The 15,289-nt window shown below is 45.5% G+C and overlaps 1 protein-coding gene across 2 annotated transcripts in view; it reads right to left on the bottom strand.

Annotated features, from left to right (window-relative positions):
• Positions 1 to 15,089, bottom strand: part of SLC25A25 (solute carrier family 25 member 25) — a 33,021-nt gene extending 17,932 nt beyond the window's left edge. Inside the window, exon 1 of one of the 2 annotated variants that reach the window (XM_059658144.1) lies at positions 14,745 to 15,089. In XM_059658144.1, coding sequence (XP_059514127.1) covers positions 14,745 to 14,996 — 252 coding nt within the window. In that variant the 5' untranslated portion in view covers positions 14,997 to 15,089. The remainder of the gene's footprint in view (positions 1 to 14,744) is intronic. The other variant, XM_059658146.1, reaches the window with a different exon arrangement.
• Between the last annotated feature and the right edge of the window lie 200 nt (positions 15,090 to 15,289).

The raw sequence follows: 15,289 nt of genomic DNA, 5'->3' as shown, positions 1-15,289 counted from the left end.
AAGTTCTCTCCTTGGCTTATTGGTGCCCATAGAAATCCTTCCTTCTATTCATGTCATTATGCCCCTTCCCTTTCTCATAAATGCCCTTGGCTTTTACCTCTGAATCAGGTCACTATTTGGGTTTCTGCCTGAATCAGTGCTTCCTGAATAGCTGTGCTTTTGGATCTTAAATAAATACCATATTTTCCCCTGTATAAGACACTATTTTTATTTCTCAAAATCCAGGGGCATCTTATACATGGAAGTTAGCCTCAGCCAAGGAGGGAGCCGTGCAGGTGTGTAGCTGCCCATACCTTGTCAAACAGGCTTCCTCCAATCTCGACCCTTATTGTTACTGACGTCAGCTGATGCTGAAATTGGAGGTGGAGGTGGAGGTGGAGCGTGCACAGATGCAACAGGGACCAGAGCGTTCTGAGCCCATAAAGATGTCAAAAAATAAGAAGATAAATACCGGTAAGCGATGGTCTTACTCTGCAAAATTCAAACTGAATGTAATCAGCTATGCAAGAGAGCATGGAAATAGAGCTGCAGAGAAACAGTGTGGACCTCCTCCCCCGAGTGTATGATCAGACAGTGGAGAAAACAGAAAGAACAATTCCTGAAAATGCCAAAAAAGAAGGCCTTCAGAGGAAAACCAGAAAAATGTTTAAAATATTGATTTCTTAATTTTGGGTTGGAAAAGTGGGGGTGGGGGGCATCTTATACATGTGGGTGTCCTACACACGGAAAAATACGGTACTTGTTCTTCTCACTTTGGCTTTTATTTTTAAGTTAACACTCGTATGGAATGATTTGAAAATATCTTGCTAAACGAGAAAAGCAAGGTGCAGAAGAAAGGGGACAGTATGCTGCCATTTATTTCTAAGCTTGTATATGTGACGAGTATCTCTGGAAAGACACTAACTAAAATTGAAGAGCTCACTTAGCGAGCTCTGTCCGTTGTTCTTACATCCAGGAAAACATCCCTTGGAAATGTCAGAGTGATTTTCGTTTCCAGTTTCCTTGGAGGCACAACCACTGGCACCAGAGCACGAACCACAGAACACACCCCCCCAATATTATCGTGTTGCCCGCATACTATCTCTATGTGCTGTAAACATTAATTATTAACTATCCTGTATCCACCAAATGTAAAGAGATGGTTTGGGGCAGGGAGGGAACTTGGGGGTTTGAGTGGAGAAAGGCAGATGGGAGATTACTTTCACTGAACATCCTTATATCATGTGAAAACAAATCATGAGCCTATACGACCAAGCATACATACATACATATACATACATACAACAATTATTTAAAAAGAAAACACAAGAAGGGACATCAAGATGGCCAAGCTAAGAATGACTTTATCTAGAAGCAGTTTTGTATGTTGATTAAATGTATAGTCTCTGGAGCCAGACCCCAGGTTCAAGTCCTGGCCATGACTTGTATGATCTTGGTCAAGTTACTTTTAGCTCTTTGAGATTTATGCTTATGTGCAAAATAAGAATAGTAATGGAACCATATTGTTAGTTCACAGAGTTGGTAAAGACTAAATTAGATAATACGTAAAGCTCTTAGAACAGTATATAAAGCATTGTGAACAAAAATGGGGCTATGTAATAAACCTGACAATCTCAGTGATCAAAAGTAACCACATTCCCTGATAAATTTAATCCTATATAATAAAAGGCTAATATGCAAATCGACTGAACAGTGGAATGACTGGTTGCTATGATGTGCACTGACCACCAGGGGGCTGCCCCTGGTGGTCAATGCGCTCTTATAGGGGGAGCACTGCTCAGCCAGAAGCCAGGCTCACGGCTGGCAAGCGCAGCAGCGGTGGTGGGAGCCTCTCCCGCCTTCGCGGCAGCGCTAAAGATGTCCGACTGCCGGCTTAGGCCCGCTCCCTGTGGGCATAAGCTGGCAGTCAGACATCCCCCAAGGGCTCTCAGACTGCAAGAGGGTGCAGGCCAGGCTGAGGGACCCCCACCTCCAGTACACGAATTTCATGCACCAGGCCTCTAGTAAAGAAATAGAAGATAAGGTGAAAAAAGTAACCACACAGATGGTCTGAACATAAACATTCCTAACTGGGCATGCATGGCAGGCCGTCACATCCCAGGACTAGAACTTCCTTAGCAAGGATTAAGCTTAAGCTTAAGCGAGCTCTGTCCGTTGTTCTTACATCCAGGAAAACATCCCTTGGAAATGTCAGAGTGATTTTCGTTTCCAGTCCCCTTGGAGGCACAACCACTGGCACCAGAGCACAAACCACAGAACCCCCCTCCCCATTATTATCTTGTTGCCCGCATACTATCTCGATGTGCTGTAAACATTAATTATTAACTATCCTGTATCCACCTAATGTGAAAGAAGTATGTGTTTCTCCATTTTGCTTCTTGTCCAATCCTAGAGGTTTCCTTGCTTGGCTTTCTCCTGCCTCCTTAATCTACCCCAGTGTTTTCAGTGTTTTTCGTGTAACCCTCTTTAGGTCTTTGCCTTTGACTGGTGTATAAAATAAGCTGCAAAACTGCAATTCTCCCAAGCATTTTCTCAATCTGTTGAGACCTTGCTTCCAGACATGTCCCCCAAAATTTGACTCAAATAAACTCTTACGAAACTTTTCCATAGGTTTGGACTTTATTTCATAACTACTAGCTATTTTATTACCATTATCTAGAAAATGATTGTGAGCTCATGCAACTAGTTTTGCTTCCTTTGTTTTTAAATTGGGCACTGTCCCCATTAGCCTTTATTTGTGGTCTGCCCTTAATTTTGTAATCTTTTCAGGTGTTTTTTTCCTTCAGTTTATGAGTGTCTCAGTGTACTTACGTCTTCTCGGTGTACTTACGTCACTGGCTCCTTTAACAAAAGAAACCCAGAGGGATCAGAAAGCACAGTGGGCTAGAGGGAAGTAGTTTTAATACTGTTAAAGAGAAAACCCACAGGCCCTAAATGGTGTCCCTCATGCTAGAAGCCCATGACACTAAACCTAGACTTAATACCTGATCTAACTGCAGTTTAAGCCTCTCCCACAAACATAATCTTTCGTAGTCATCCAGTCTGGAATCTTCTGATCAAGCACTAGTAAGTACTCTGTCACGTGGGTCCTCTCCATCCCCCATAGGAAGAAGAGGCAAGAGACAATCAGTAGATCAAATCCTTGCCTGACACCCCCCACCCCTGCCAGCCCCACCCTTGCCTCAACCTTCTTCCTATAAAAGCCTTCCATCTTGTACAACCCCCCGGAGTGCCCTTCTAGTTGCTAGATAGGACATTTAATAAAGCCAATTAGATCTCCAACTAGATCTCCAAATGTGCTTGGTTGAATTTTGTTTTTTTTTTTTAAAAATAGTAAGAACCCATCCAGAGCCAAAACTAAACAAGTAATCCTTTCATGAAAATGAATCTTGTTTTTATGCACTGAAAATCTGGTGAAATGGAGGAGACATAAGAGAAATCTCATATTTGGTTGGTTACTGGCTTTTAATTTAACGGACTCCTACATACCACAGAACTGAGTTATAAACTCAAGATGGAGCTACCAGGACCAATTCACCTTCCTGCCAAAACAATTAAATGTCCAGACGAAATATATAAAACGATGGTTTTCAAGACACTGGACTTCAGGTGACAAAGGACAGTGACTCCTGGGAGATCTATACAAATGAGCTGAGCCCACGATTGCCCCAGCTTGCTGGCTGGGGTTTCCAGGCTACAGTGTAGAGGATGGGTACAAGCAGAAGAAAGAAAATAATAAACTAGGTGAAGAAGAGACGGCGTTTTATTTATCCTAAAACCTCCCTTGTTCACCATTTAAGCCAGAGGTCAATGAAAACATGTGCAATTGCACACTTTGCTAATATTTTTATTCTAAAGCCCCTTTTCTTCAATCTTTGATTTCCTCAAGGGTGAGTACAGTATATGTCTCTTTCGTTACCACAGCATCACCTAAACCAGCAGCACTGAGCAGGCTGTTAGTTTCTTTTGGATTACGTGCAGTTACTACACTACAACCCTACCAGGCTCAGCTTTCTTAGGGTTGAGGGATCACCCATGTCCAAGGACAGAGTGGGCAAGTACAACCCTCCTGCAAGTGAGCTTATAAACATCAACAGAAACTGGTTAATATGAGGCTAGTCACCTGCAGAAGTAGCCCACTCATCTAAGAATCTAGAAAATAAGAGACTTGCTGAATAAAAGCGAGTCACAGTATCTCCCATACTCTTCAGAGAAACAACAGGTTGTACTGGGATGGACCCCCAGAGGGAACCCACTCCACATTAACCTGATAAACTGCCCAGGGGATAAGTGCCCCCAGAGCATCACCCGGAATCTTATTAAACCAGGCAGAGAGCTCTCCCACGACGCACTCCAGGGCAACGCTCCTCGTCGCACGTCCACCAGTTGAAGCACTTACTACCTGTCTATCTTAGAATCGCTCTCTCCAGAAGCCCTGCTGTCAAAGGGACCACACTTTTTTTTTAAACTGAGAAATGAAGCCAGGTTTGATTTGACAGAAAACCAGACTGATTTGATTTGAAAGTGAAGACTGGTTGGGCCAATTAGGTTATGTGGAGGGCACTTTCCATAAATTGAATGAGTCAAATCTGCAAAACTAAGGTTTTGAGCAAAACCAGATCCAAAACTGACAATTAAAAACATTTAAAGCAGATGTATAATATGCCAGTAATTATATCTCTGCAGCCATTAAACTTATGTCAACTTGAATATGTTCAAGGGGGTACCTGCTTTCTAAATTCTTTTAGGACAGTATAGGAGCAGGAGTTTGAAGGATCTCTTTTATATATTGTTATGTGGTAGCGATTTATTATTTCAGAGGCACAACTGCAGCAGGTAACCATCCCTCTCCTCTGCTAGGAATCAACAGGAGAATGTAGATGCTGAGATGCTACGTGCGGTCCTGCACAGCCCTCTGGCAGCTGGGTTTCTGGATGCACTGTAGGACTATTGAACACCCTTCTGCCTGTGGCTCAGTCCACAATTAGACAATGAAGAGGAGCAGGGCACTCGCATCTAATTTGGCACAAATGAAACCAAGGCATTGAAGGTGATGCCTGCCATGATAAAAAAGGTAAAATCCTCTTAATCTATTTCCATTTTAGGAAATAAAACCAGAAATTCTAGCTTTGGCAAAAGCTCCCTGAAAAAAAACTCCTTTAGATGAGGAAGAGGAAAAGTAGTGTATTACAGAGAAAAAAGATTCTTGACAGCTTCTGTTTACTCGTGGTGAAAAGCCAATCTCCATCGAGTCCCAAGTTCAAGGTCAATGCCTACTAACAAAGACTTTTTTTCTTCTGTCTAATAGAAAGTTAGGAGTGTACAAAATTAGTCCAAATTTAGTTGGGTTAAATGTAGGATTTTGAGGTGTAGCATGTAAACTAAAGTTCTGCAGAAGCAAGAAGAGACCACGTAAGAGTTTGATTCTCCTTCGCTAAACATGTTCCAAGAATAAGGGGCAGGGGGTGAATATGGTGTTGAGGCTGGCATGTAAAAACCCAATCACCTAAAATGATCAGAATCTGTTCAACTGATCCAAAATTGATCAGTGGGAGCCACAACACTGGCCCACGTTCAGGCTGCTTGCTGCAGCCACTTTAATCTTATTCATGCCTTCCCTTCTTCCACAGGAAAAGGCGAATCAGCAGGCTCATTACTACAAGTAACACCACATGTTTTCAGTTTCTTAAAAGCGATTTCAGAATCACAGGCTAAAACTGAGACTGTTTGAATGAATGCGAACAGCTCTCAGCAGCTGCTTGCTCGGGACTCAGGGCCAGGACAGGGGTGTGAAACCCACCAACAGCTGCCCTCAGGGTGAGAAGGGCAGGCCGGAGAAGTCTGTGTAACAATAACTGCTTTAGCAGGAAAACGAGACATATGTAATACTTTCAACAATAAAGAATTTATTTTAAAACACACACACACACACACACACACACCCCACTACATTTCATACACACACACACACACACAAAAGAATAACTAGTTTACACCAAGCTGGCTCTTAGAAACAATTCAGGTAAGGCTCTTTTTTAAAAAAATATATTTTACTGATTTTTTACATAGAGGAAGGGAGAATAGAGTTAGAAACATCGATCAGCTGCCTCCTGCACACCTCCTACTGGGGATGTGCCTGCAACCAAGGTACATGCCCTCGACTGGAATCGAACCTGGGCCCCCTCAGTCCACAGGCCGACGCTCCATCCCGAGCCAAACCGGCCAGGGCAAGGTAAGGCATTTTTTAGCTATAAAACTATTTACCATATACTATCTTTACCTTTGATATAGGCTAAAGAGACTCTAGCAAAAAGAATATACCCAAGATATGAATAAAAAAGGGAAAAAATGTACTGTCTATAAATGTAAAAGGTCAACAGGTTGACGAAGGTGCGCACAACTGGCTGGTTTTAACCAACAGGACTATTCACTTGTGTCAGACCTACAGACAAGGATGCCCCCCCCCCCCCCTGCATTTCTGTGGTTTTTGAGAGCTTTCTCAACACTGTAAGTGGCTGGTTTTTTGTGTGTTTTAGTCACACATCAGACTCCAGTGGAGGAGGGTGGGCTGGGGGAAAGAAGGCATGAGGCCAGGGGTTGATGGAATGTGGAAAGCTTCATAAAGCAGCAGCAGGAACAGGAGCAGCTACCCTCTCCAGTTTCCCCTTTGACCTTGGGGAATTCAAGCTCCACGAAAGCTGTGCCAAGAGTTGAAAGCAGATAAGAAGCTCCTTATGTTCTACCTTTATAATTTATTTATTTCAAAGAAAGGTGCATCTTTAAGACAACAAAGCCTTTCTTTTAGGCATGCGTGGAGTTTTTCATATCCCATACTTAGCGAGAGTGTACCTATCAGTTCAGTGGCTGCTTCCTGAGCACCATCAGAGGGTCTTACAATGCTAGCTGGCCCGGTCGGCGTGGCTCAGTGGTTGAGCGTGGACCTATGAACCATGAGGTCATGATTCGATTCCTGGTCGGGTCCTGGGTTGCGGCCCCGACCCCTAGTGTTGGGCATGCAGGAGGCCCCAGTGATTCTCTCTCATCATTGATGTTTCTCTCTCTCTCCCCCTCTCCCTTCCTCTCTGAAATCAATAAAAATACATATATTTTTTAAAAAGCTGAGCTGGTGTTAGGCACAGATATGGCAATGTCATAAACTGTGAATATCAACCTTGCCAAATTTTAGGGGCTAGTGAAGTATCTATAGTGATAGTAGGAAGCAGTGTATGTTGACCTAACTTGAGCAAAGTCAAAATCCTGGGTTCTGCTACTAGCTTTGCCTTCAACCAACTGGAAGGCTAAGCCACAGCCCACTTCTGCAAAATGATGCAGTTAGTGAGGTAATCTCCAAGGGTGTTAACTAAGCTCTGCTTGAAGCTTCCATTTTCACATCAAAGTGAACTCTGCATTAAGAAAATGGCCCATTTCCATCCAGGGAACATACGGGTGAAAGACATTGTTATGTGTTGAGTGACTCGACCACTTCAACAACTTTAAGAAACCTCCCAACACCAGGGTTTCTTTTTTCTTTTTCTTTTTTTTACAGTTCCTGCCGCAGGTTTATTTGTACAAATAGCACAGGAAGACACCAGCCCCACGCAGACAGTGGTCCAGGGACCATATCAGGCCTCCCATCCTCACATCAGCAGAGACCTCTACTGTGGAGCTTTCGTGGGGGCCTGGGCACCTTTGGAGGCCTGAGCCGGAGCTGCAGCTGGAGCCTGGGCTTGATTTGAGGCTTGGCCTTGGCCTTTGGCCGGCAGAGCCTGAGAGCCTTGGCTATGCGGCACGATCACGTTTCCCAAGCTTGGGGTGAGTGATGTAGGCAAGTCAATTGAGCTTGTGGCTGTGCCCTTTGGAATGTTGGGCTTGGTCTCCTTGGGCTTTACAAGGGCCTTAATAGCCTGGGCACATGCACTCATGGCCTTGGCATTGTGGGCCTGCATCTTCTTTAGGCCCTTCTTGTTGGGCCTCTTGGCAAAACACATGTTTCTCAGGAACTTAAGAAATTTGTATCTTTGTGATCCGGGTTTCTTGAAGCCATTTCTGTGCCTGGTTGTGCATGGTGTGGCTCTTAGATTTGGCCATAATCTGCACTGAAACCTGTGGTTCCATAAACCTCTTTTTAAAATATATATATACATATATATTTTATTGATTTCATAGAGGAAGGAAGAGGGAGAGATAGAAACATCAATGATGAGAGGGAATCATTGCCTCCTATATGCTCCCTACTGGGAATCGAGCCTGCAACCTGGGCATGTGCCCTGACCAGTCCACCGTGACTGCTTGGGGTTATTGTGAGTACAGCACTTTATGTCGGACTGAAGTCTGCTTGTACCTGCTTCCCATGTGCCTCAAGTTTACCTTCAGGAGCAATACACAAAAGTGACCCAAGGGCCCTTTAAGTATCGGAAAACTATCTTACCTTACAGTCTCCGCTGCTAAAAAACTGCGTTTTATCATGCACTTCTCACACAATAAGCTGTCCACACCTTTCATAGTCCCTCCTCGGAGGCAATGCCACGGGAGTGAGGAGGACAGCCCTTCCTTGGAAATATTACACCAAGTGAAAGAAGCCAGTCACAAAAGGCCATATGTTATATGATCCGTTTCTGTGAAATTCCAGGATAGGGAAAGCTGGAAACTGAACCTAGATTAGTGGTTGCCTAGGCCTGGGAAGGGAGGAGAATGGAGAGGAAGGAAGGTGAGGGTTTGGGGGTTCTTTCTGAGGTGGTGAACGTGTTCTAAAGTTGATTGTGGCGATGGTCGCACATATCCTGGGAGGGAAACTGCTTCTGGCCCTCTTATGCTCCAGGCCATCTTGTGAGGGCCGCAGCCTGACCTCTCCCGGCGACTGTGCTAGCTGGAGTCACAGTGGGCACCGAACTGTGTCTGCAGCCATTGTCTGTCCTCCCCGCATCCCACCTTCCTACTCATTCCAATACACCGCCTTCAGATATCCCACTGCCTGGGTCTTTCAGGGGGTTTCTCTATTGAGCGGGCGATCCTTGTGGAGTTCTGGTTGTCTGGCTTGTAAATTTAAGGGGAGAAATGAAGTCTTCTCACCCCACCCTGATGTGGCTATCACTTCCAAAACTGTTTTTGTTGTTTTTAAATCTTTATTGTTGAAAGTATTACATATGTCCCTTCCCCCACACACACACCCATCATTGACCCCTTCTAGCCCATCCCTGCCCTTCGCCCCAGGTCAGAATGTGTTTGTTTTTTATAAAACAGTACAGTATCGACTTTATGGTGTAAACCGAGGTTCAAATATTGTTTTTGCAACTTGCTAGCCTTGTGACCTTAAGCAAGTTACTCAACCTCTCCAAGTCTGTTTTCCTTAACAGATACATGATATGAATACCTATTTCATCAGGTTGTGGTGGGGATTAGATTAGATAAAGTATATAAAGAGCCTGACACTCAGATGTTTAACACAAAGTGACATTTTCCTCCATTGAGTCTTTGAAAAGAACATGCCTACAATTGGTCTTAACCACCTGCATTTTTCCTGAATTACTTAGGTGGAAAGTGCAATAGAAAGAAGTGGAAAGTCTGGGATGTCTGTAGGAAAGGTGTGTAGCACCCAGGCAGAGCGCAATCTATTGTCAGCTGACAGGACCTTCAGCAGTTGAGGGAGGAAGAATGTAGGTTGCAGAGAGCCTGGGCCCTATAGACATTAGGAAAATTAAAACAAAAAAAGAGGCTTCCACTGGCTGGTGTTACTCAATGGTTGACCCATGAACCAGGAGGTTACTGTTTGATTTCTGGTCAGGGCAGCTTTGTTCACTGAATTCAACCTGCGGCTATACTCAGCTGGACTAGAAATGAATACCAGCAAAATATTTCTTTCTTTCATTCTCCTGTGGTTTCGGTGAGACTTCAGCAATTAATGACTCTTTCAACATCAAAGGAATTCATCCAACTGAAGCTCCAGGTCAGGCCTACTTAGGCTGTATCCTCATTTTTCACCTGGTTTTAGATCAGGGAACTTGATCCCACCTTTCCAAATTATCAACTAATTTTTTTAAGCTTCCTTAAAACACACACACACACACACACACACACACACACACACACACACTTTTTTGTTTGTTTGTTAATCCTCATCCAAAGATATTTTTTTTCCATTGACTTTCAGAGAGAGTGGAAAGGGGGGGGGGGGGGAGGGAGAGAGGGAGAGAGAGAGAGAGAGAGAGGGAGAGAGAGACATCGATGTGAGAGGGACACATTGATTGGATGGATCCAGCCGGCAACCAAGGTAGGTGCCCTTGACGGGAATTGAACATGTGCCCCTTTAGTTCTAGGGCTGACACTAACCACTGAACAACTGGCCAGGGCTTAAAAAAAAAATCATATCTTGATGATAATTACTTCGAGCAAGGAACCAATTTTGCAACAATATAACAATCAGGTTAATATAGGAACCTAATCCAAGCTGCAAATAGCATTTTTCTTTTTCTAACGGGCTATTGTATTATACCAAATTATATCTATTCCTTTTCTATGAAAAAGGCTTCTTTTTCTGTAGACTGTCTTATCTAAGTCTAGCTTCCCCCTCAATGACCACACATTTAAATATTTTTACATATGTTTTTATTGATTTCTGAGAGAGGAAGGGACAAGAGAGAGAGTTAGAAACATCAATGACGAGAGAGAATAATGGACTGGCTGCGTCCTGCATACCTCTACTGGAGATCGAGCCTACAACCCAGCTGGGAATCGAATCGTGACCTTCTGATCCATGGGCCAACACAACCACTGAGCCACCCCAGCTGGGCCAAATGGCCACACATTTAATAGGTACACAGTTTAACAGTACTGTCTGGTTAAGCAATACTACCAACCTGACCTTAACGATCTTCCATTCATTGTTTCAAGTCAATAGAGACTGCCTCTTGCACACTGCCCAGGTCAAGGAGAGAATTAGGGCAGGGTGGATTCTCATTCTTTGACAGGATAATCTTGGAACCTACTTTGGGAAAAAACAGATGTGGTTCTAAATTGATCCCTCCTCATCTTTCTCAAGTTCTCCCAAAAGCCCAGGTAGGGGCTCTCTTCATGTCCCTCAGAAACAACTGGTCTAGTTAAAGAGGAGTGGAGCTCAAATCAGAAGTTGGTTCCAGTTCTTGCTCTGGTCTAATTCCTTAGTGGTCAAATGAGTTTTGAGGTTGTTTTATCATCTTTTTCAACCTCTGTTCCTCCCTCTGTAAAATGGGGGGAAATCCCTGTCTTGCCTATTTCACAAAGGTATTGTGAGGCTCCAACGAGCCGGTGCATATGCATGTCTCTAAGTCAGCAAACCACTCCACCTTCTAAAACCCTCACCTGCATTAAACTCCAGCCCCACAGCCTCAGCTATAGGGACAGTTTTTACATCTAACCCAGCTTGCCTTCTTCCTCTAATTGGAATCTATGTTTTAAATCTGTTTTAAGACAAAGATTGTGTTTGGTCACATGAAAATGCCTTAAATAGGCAATGCTATAATTGGCTCCAGCTGAAGAAGCCTCATTTCCTCAAGTCACTACCGCTGCCTGCCGTCATCTTTTTTCTTTCTTTAATAAACCCTTCCCCCCAAAAATAAAATAAATAAACGCTTCCCTTCCTTGTCTCAGGACGGGCTTCTTGCTCACATGTCCTTTACAAAGGAAATTTCCCTGGCTGGCTGCCCGCTTCCATTTTAAGTAATTTTTCCTCGACTGTCCCAATTTCTTCTGGACAAAAAAAAAAAAAAAAAAAAAAGGGCAGATGCCAAAACTGCTGGTTCATTTCTAAAGAAAACTTGACCCAACCTGTTGTAAAGCTAGCAAGAGGCTTTGATAGTCACATGGCTGGGTTCACCCAGCACCCACTGATAAGCACTCAAAGCTGATTTCTGAGCAAACCCTAGCACTTCAGACTGGTCCGAAGGGTCACATGAAGCGGCTGCCAAAGTTTGATGTACTTTTCAGCGCCTATTCCCGTGAATGACGACCCAATTCTAACCCAGGGGCCCCCACCTTCTCTCTTGGCTTTTCGAGTTCTGCAAAACTACAGCACTACTTTTTCGGTTCGTAACTAACACTGATATTATTTCAACAGGAAGTGGTATGGGGGTTCATGCGGCAGGGTGTCTTCCTGTTGCCTGGTTATTTACAACGAAGTAGATTTTCTCTCTTAATACTTAAACCATTCGCCAGAAGACTGGCATGTACTCCTTTATGGGTAATAAATACAATTCAGAATTCCTAGTCTCAACCCTGTATAATAATTTAACTTATTCAAAGGCCAAAAGAGTTATAGAAATAGAGTCCATACTAAATCCCCACACCACAAGAATAAAAGAGGGTCCTGGCCCTAGCTGGTTCGGCTCAGTGGATAGAGTGTTGGCCTGGGGACTGAAGGGTCCTGGGTTTGATTCTGATCAAGGGCACATGCCCAGGCTGTGGGCTCAATCCCTAGTTAGGGGTGTGCAGGAGGCAGCTGATCAATGATTCTCTCTTATCATTGATGTTTCTATCTCTCTTTCACCCTTCCTCTCTGAAACCAATAAAAATATATTTAAAACAAACAAACAAAAAAAAGAGTCCTGGCCGGGTAGCTCAGTTTGTTAGAGCATTACCTAATAAGCTAAGGTTGCAGGTTCAATCCCCTGTCAGTACACATACAAGAGTCAACCAGTGAATGCATGGATAAGTGAAACAACAAACTCAAGTTTCTTTCTCTCCCTTCCTCTCTCTCTCAAACCAACAATAAAAATAAAAAATATTTTAAAAATAAATAAAAATAAATAGAACTTAGATCAATCACAGAATCAAAAATCTTAGAACCAATGGGACCAAGGGGCCAGGCAACCTTTGGTTAATCAGAAAGGTTTCTTTCAACGCTCGAAAGAAAAATGATCCCTTTCTCCTTATTTGCCCTTAGAAATTTAGTGCCAGAAAAATGGATCAGGATCAATGTCAGATGTGCCGTGAATCACAAGAACATTGTGACTCTAGTTTAGCACTGAGCATAGCGTCAACACTGAATACCCTCCCACCGCCAGATGCCCTCGGTGTGCCTGCAGCGTATGCCAAGTGGGTGCAAAGAAGCAGAAAGGTAAAGCTGGGCCCATAAAGCCTGACAGACTCTGAATTTAGCCACACGATCTTCCCAAGTGACTTATGCATCAGATACGTACGGGACAACATCAAGCTCACACTACTATTTTGTGTAAAACTCACTTAAATTTTATTTTTGTTAATCCTCACCCGAGGATATTTTTCCATTGATTTTTAGAGACTGAAAGAGAGAAGGAGAGACACAGGGAGAGAAACATCGATGTGAGAGAGACACATCGGTTGGTTGCCTCCTGCACAGTCCCAACCAGAGCTGGGAATGGAGCCTGCAAACCAGGTATGTGCCTTTGACTGGAATTGAACCCGGGACCCTTCAGTCCACGGGCTGACGCTCTATCCACTGAGCCAAACTGGCTAGGGCTACTTAAATTTTTTTAACTAGTCTCTATAAACCACTTGGATTTAACCCATTGATTCTATTCTTACATAGTGTTACCCTTGGTCTTCTTCCCAGGCAGATCCTAAGTAGGTTAAATACCTTAGATGTTAATCCAAGATATCTTGGACATGAGTTAAAAACACTTTACATACATACCTGGCCTATCAAAAAATTGGTTTAATTCTCTGGTATTCTACCAGATTTCTTCATACTTGGCTGTGAGATTCTGTACAAATGGACCAAATAAACTAACTTAGAAGAAAAACAGGTTACTAGGTACACAGTGGTCCTCCCCCTGATTTTTAGGGCTGAAAATCAGGCTAAGCCACATGTAAATGAAACATTCGGAAAGGGAAGCGATAGCCACAGAGTCAGATGGAAAAACGTATCTTGAGAGAAGGGGGAGAAAGAGCTTCTGCCTGAGGTTCTTCTAAAGAGAAGACAGCGCTGATCTTTCCGGCAGGCCTGGAGATGGGCCGCTCTCCGTACCCCTTCCCCCTGGCCAAGAGCCCACTCCTCAACAGGAGTAAGATATTCCCTCCAGGCATGCAACACCCTCACTTTTAGGAAGTCTTGCCCCCTCCATTATTTTATCACCTGCAACGCTGCAAGGGATCGTCATCCCATCTCCGGGATAGCATGTCGATAGGAATGAGCCTACACCGACAGAGCTGCTGGTCCTCACCACCCACACCATCACAAATCTGCCTAAAACCCCAGTTCCCTTTTTTCCTCCCCCCAACTCCCACATGCTCTGAGAGGAACCAGATCCGGGCCAATGGCTGGCATGGAAACCAGAGGGGAGGGAGGGGGGCGCTGGAGGAGGATGGATGAACTTGTCAGCGGAGGGTAGGGGGATGCATCAAGCTTAGCCTTGAGGTCAGGGGGTGAGGAAAGGCAGACTTCTGAGTCCTGGCCTCTACTCTGGGGAAAGCCGGAGCAGGAAGGGGCTTTTCGCCCATCAGAGGCTCCCAGAGGGTGCCCACCTGTGCCCACGCAGAGCACTTCCCTCTAGCTTAAGCGCCCACAGCGGTCAAGGTGCTCCACTCCCACCAGCACGTAAAGAGGGGACCCATCAGTCACTCGGGGGTCCCACCAAGCCCAAGGGGCCATCCAGCTGACCTGCTACGCTCCAAGGGGCTGCCCCATAAGCCAGGGCGTTCAGACCTGCCCCCCAGTCCCCTCCCTGGACCTCCCTGGAGTCTGGGACACGCAGGGGGCCCCTTCCCCGCCCGCGCGCACGGTGCGCGCCGCCTACCCGGAGTTCGCCCTCGGTGCGGTGCAATCCCAGGCGTCGCAGCCCCACGGCCAGGTCGTTGACACACAGGCCGCCGTCGCGGTTGACGTCGAGCGTCTGGAAGAGGCTCCACAGGCGCAGCCTGTGGTCTGGGCCCCCGCAGACGGCACCGCCGCACGGGTCCACAGACGCCGGCGACGAGGCGGACGAGGCGGCGGCGGCGGCGTCCGGCGGCGGGGAAGCCACGCAGCGGCACAAGACACTGCTCACCATCGGGCGCGAGGCAGGGGCGCCGGGCGGCGAGGAGAACGCAGAAGACACGCGAGTATCCTCAGACTACGAGCGCGGGTTCCGAGATGCCGGCAAACGGGCGGGAGGGGCCGCTTCCGGGAGCCCCGCCTCTCTGGCCACGCCCCCAGCTCGCCGCCGACTAGTCACAGGCCGGCACTGCCGCCCGGAGGGGCGGGACCTCTCCGAGGACTGCCCACATCGTCCTTGCCGGCCTGGATCAATAGAGTGGGCGGGGCGATTCCGGCTCAGCCTGGGGCCGATTCAAACTGAGGGAG

The sequence above is a fragment of the Myotis daubentonii genome, chromosome 11 (assembly GCF_963259705.1).
Source record: "Myotis daubentonii chromosome 11, mMyoDau2.1, whole genome shotgun sequence".
Taxonomy (NCBI): Eukaryota; Metazoa; Chordata; class Mammalia; order Chiroptera; family Vespertilionidae; genus Myotis; species Myotis daubentonii.
The sequence above is the reverse complement of the archived record's forward strand: the minus strand, read 5'-3'. Positions and strand labels throughout refer to the sequence as shown.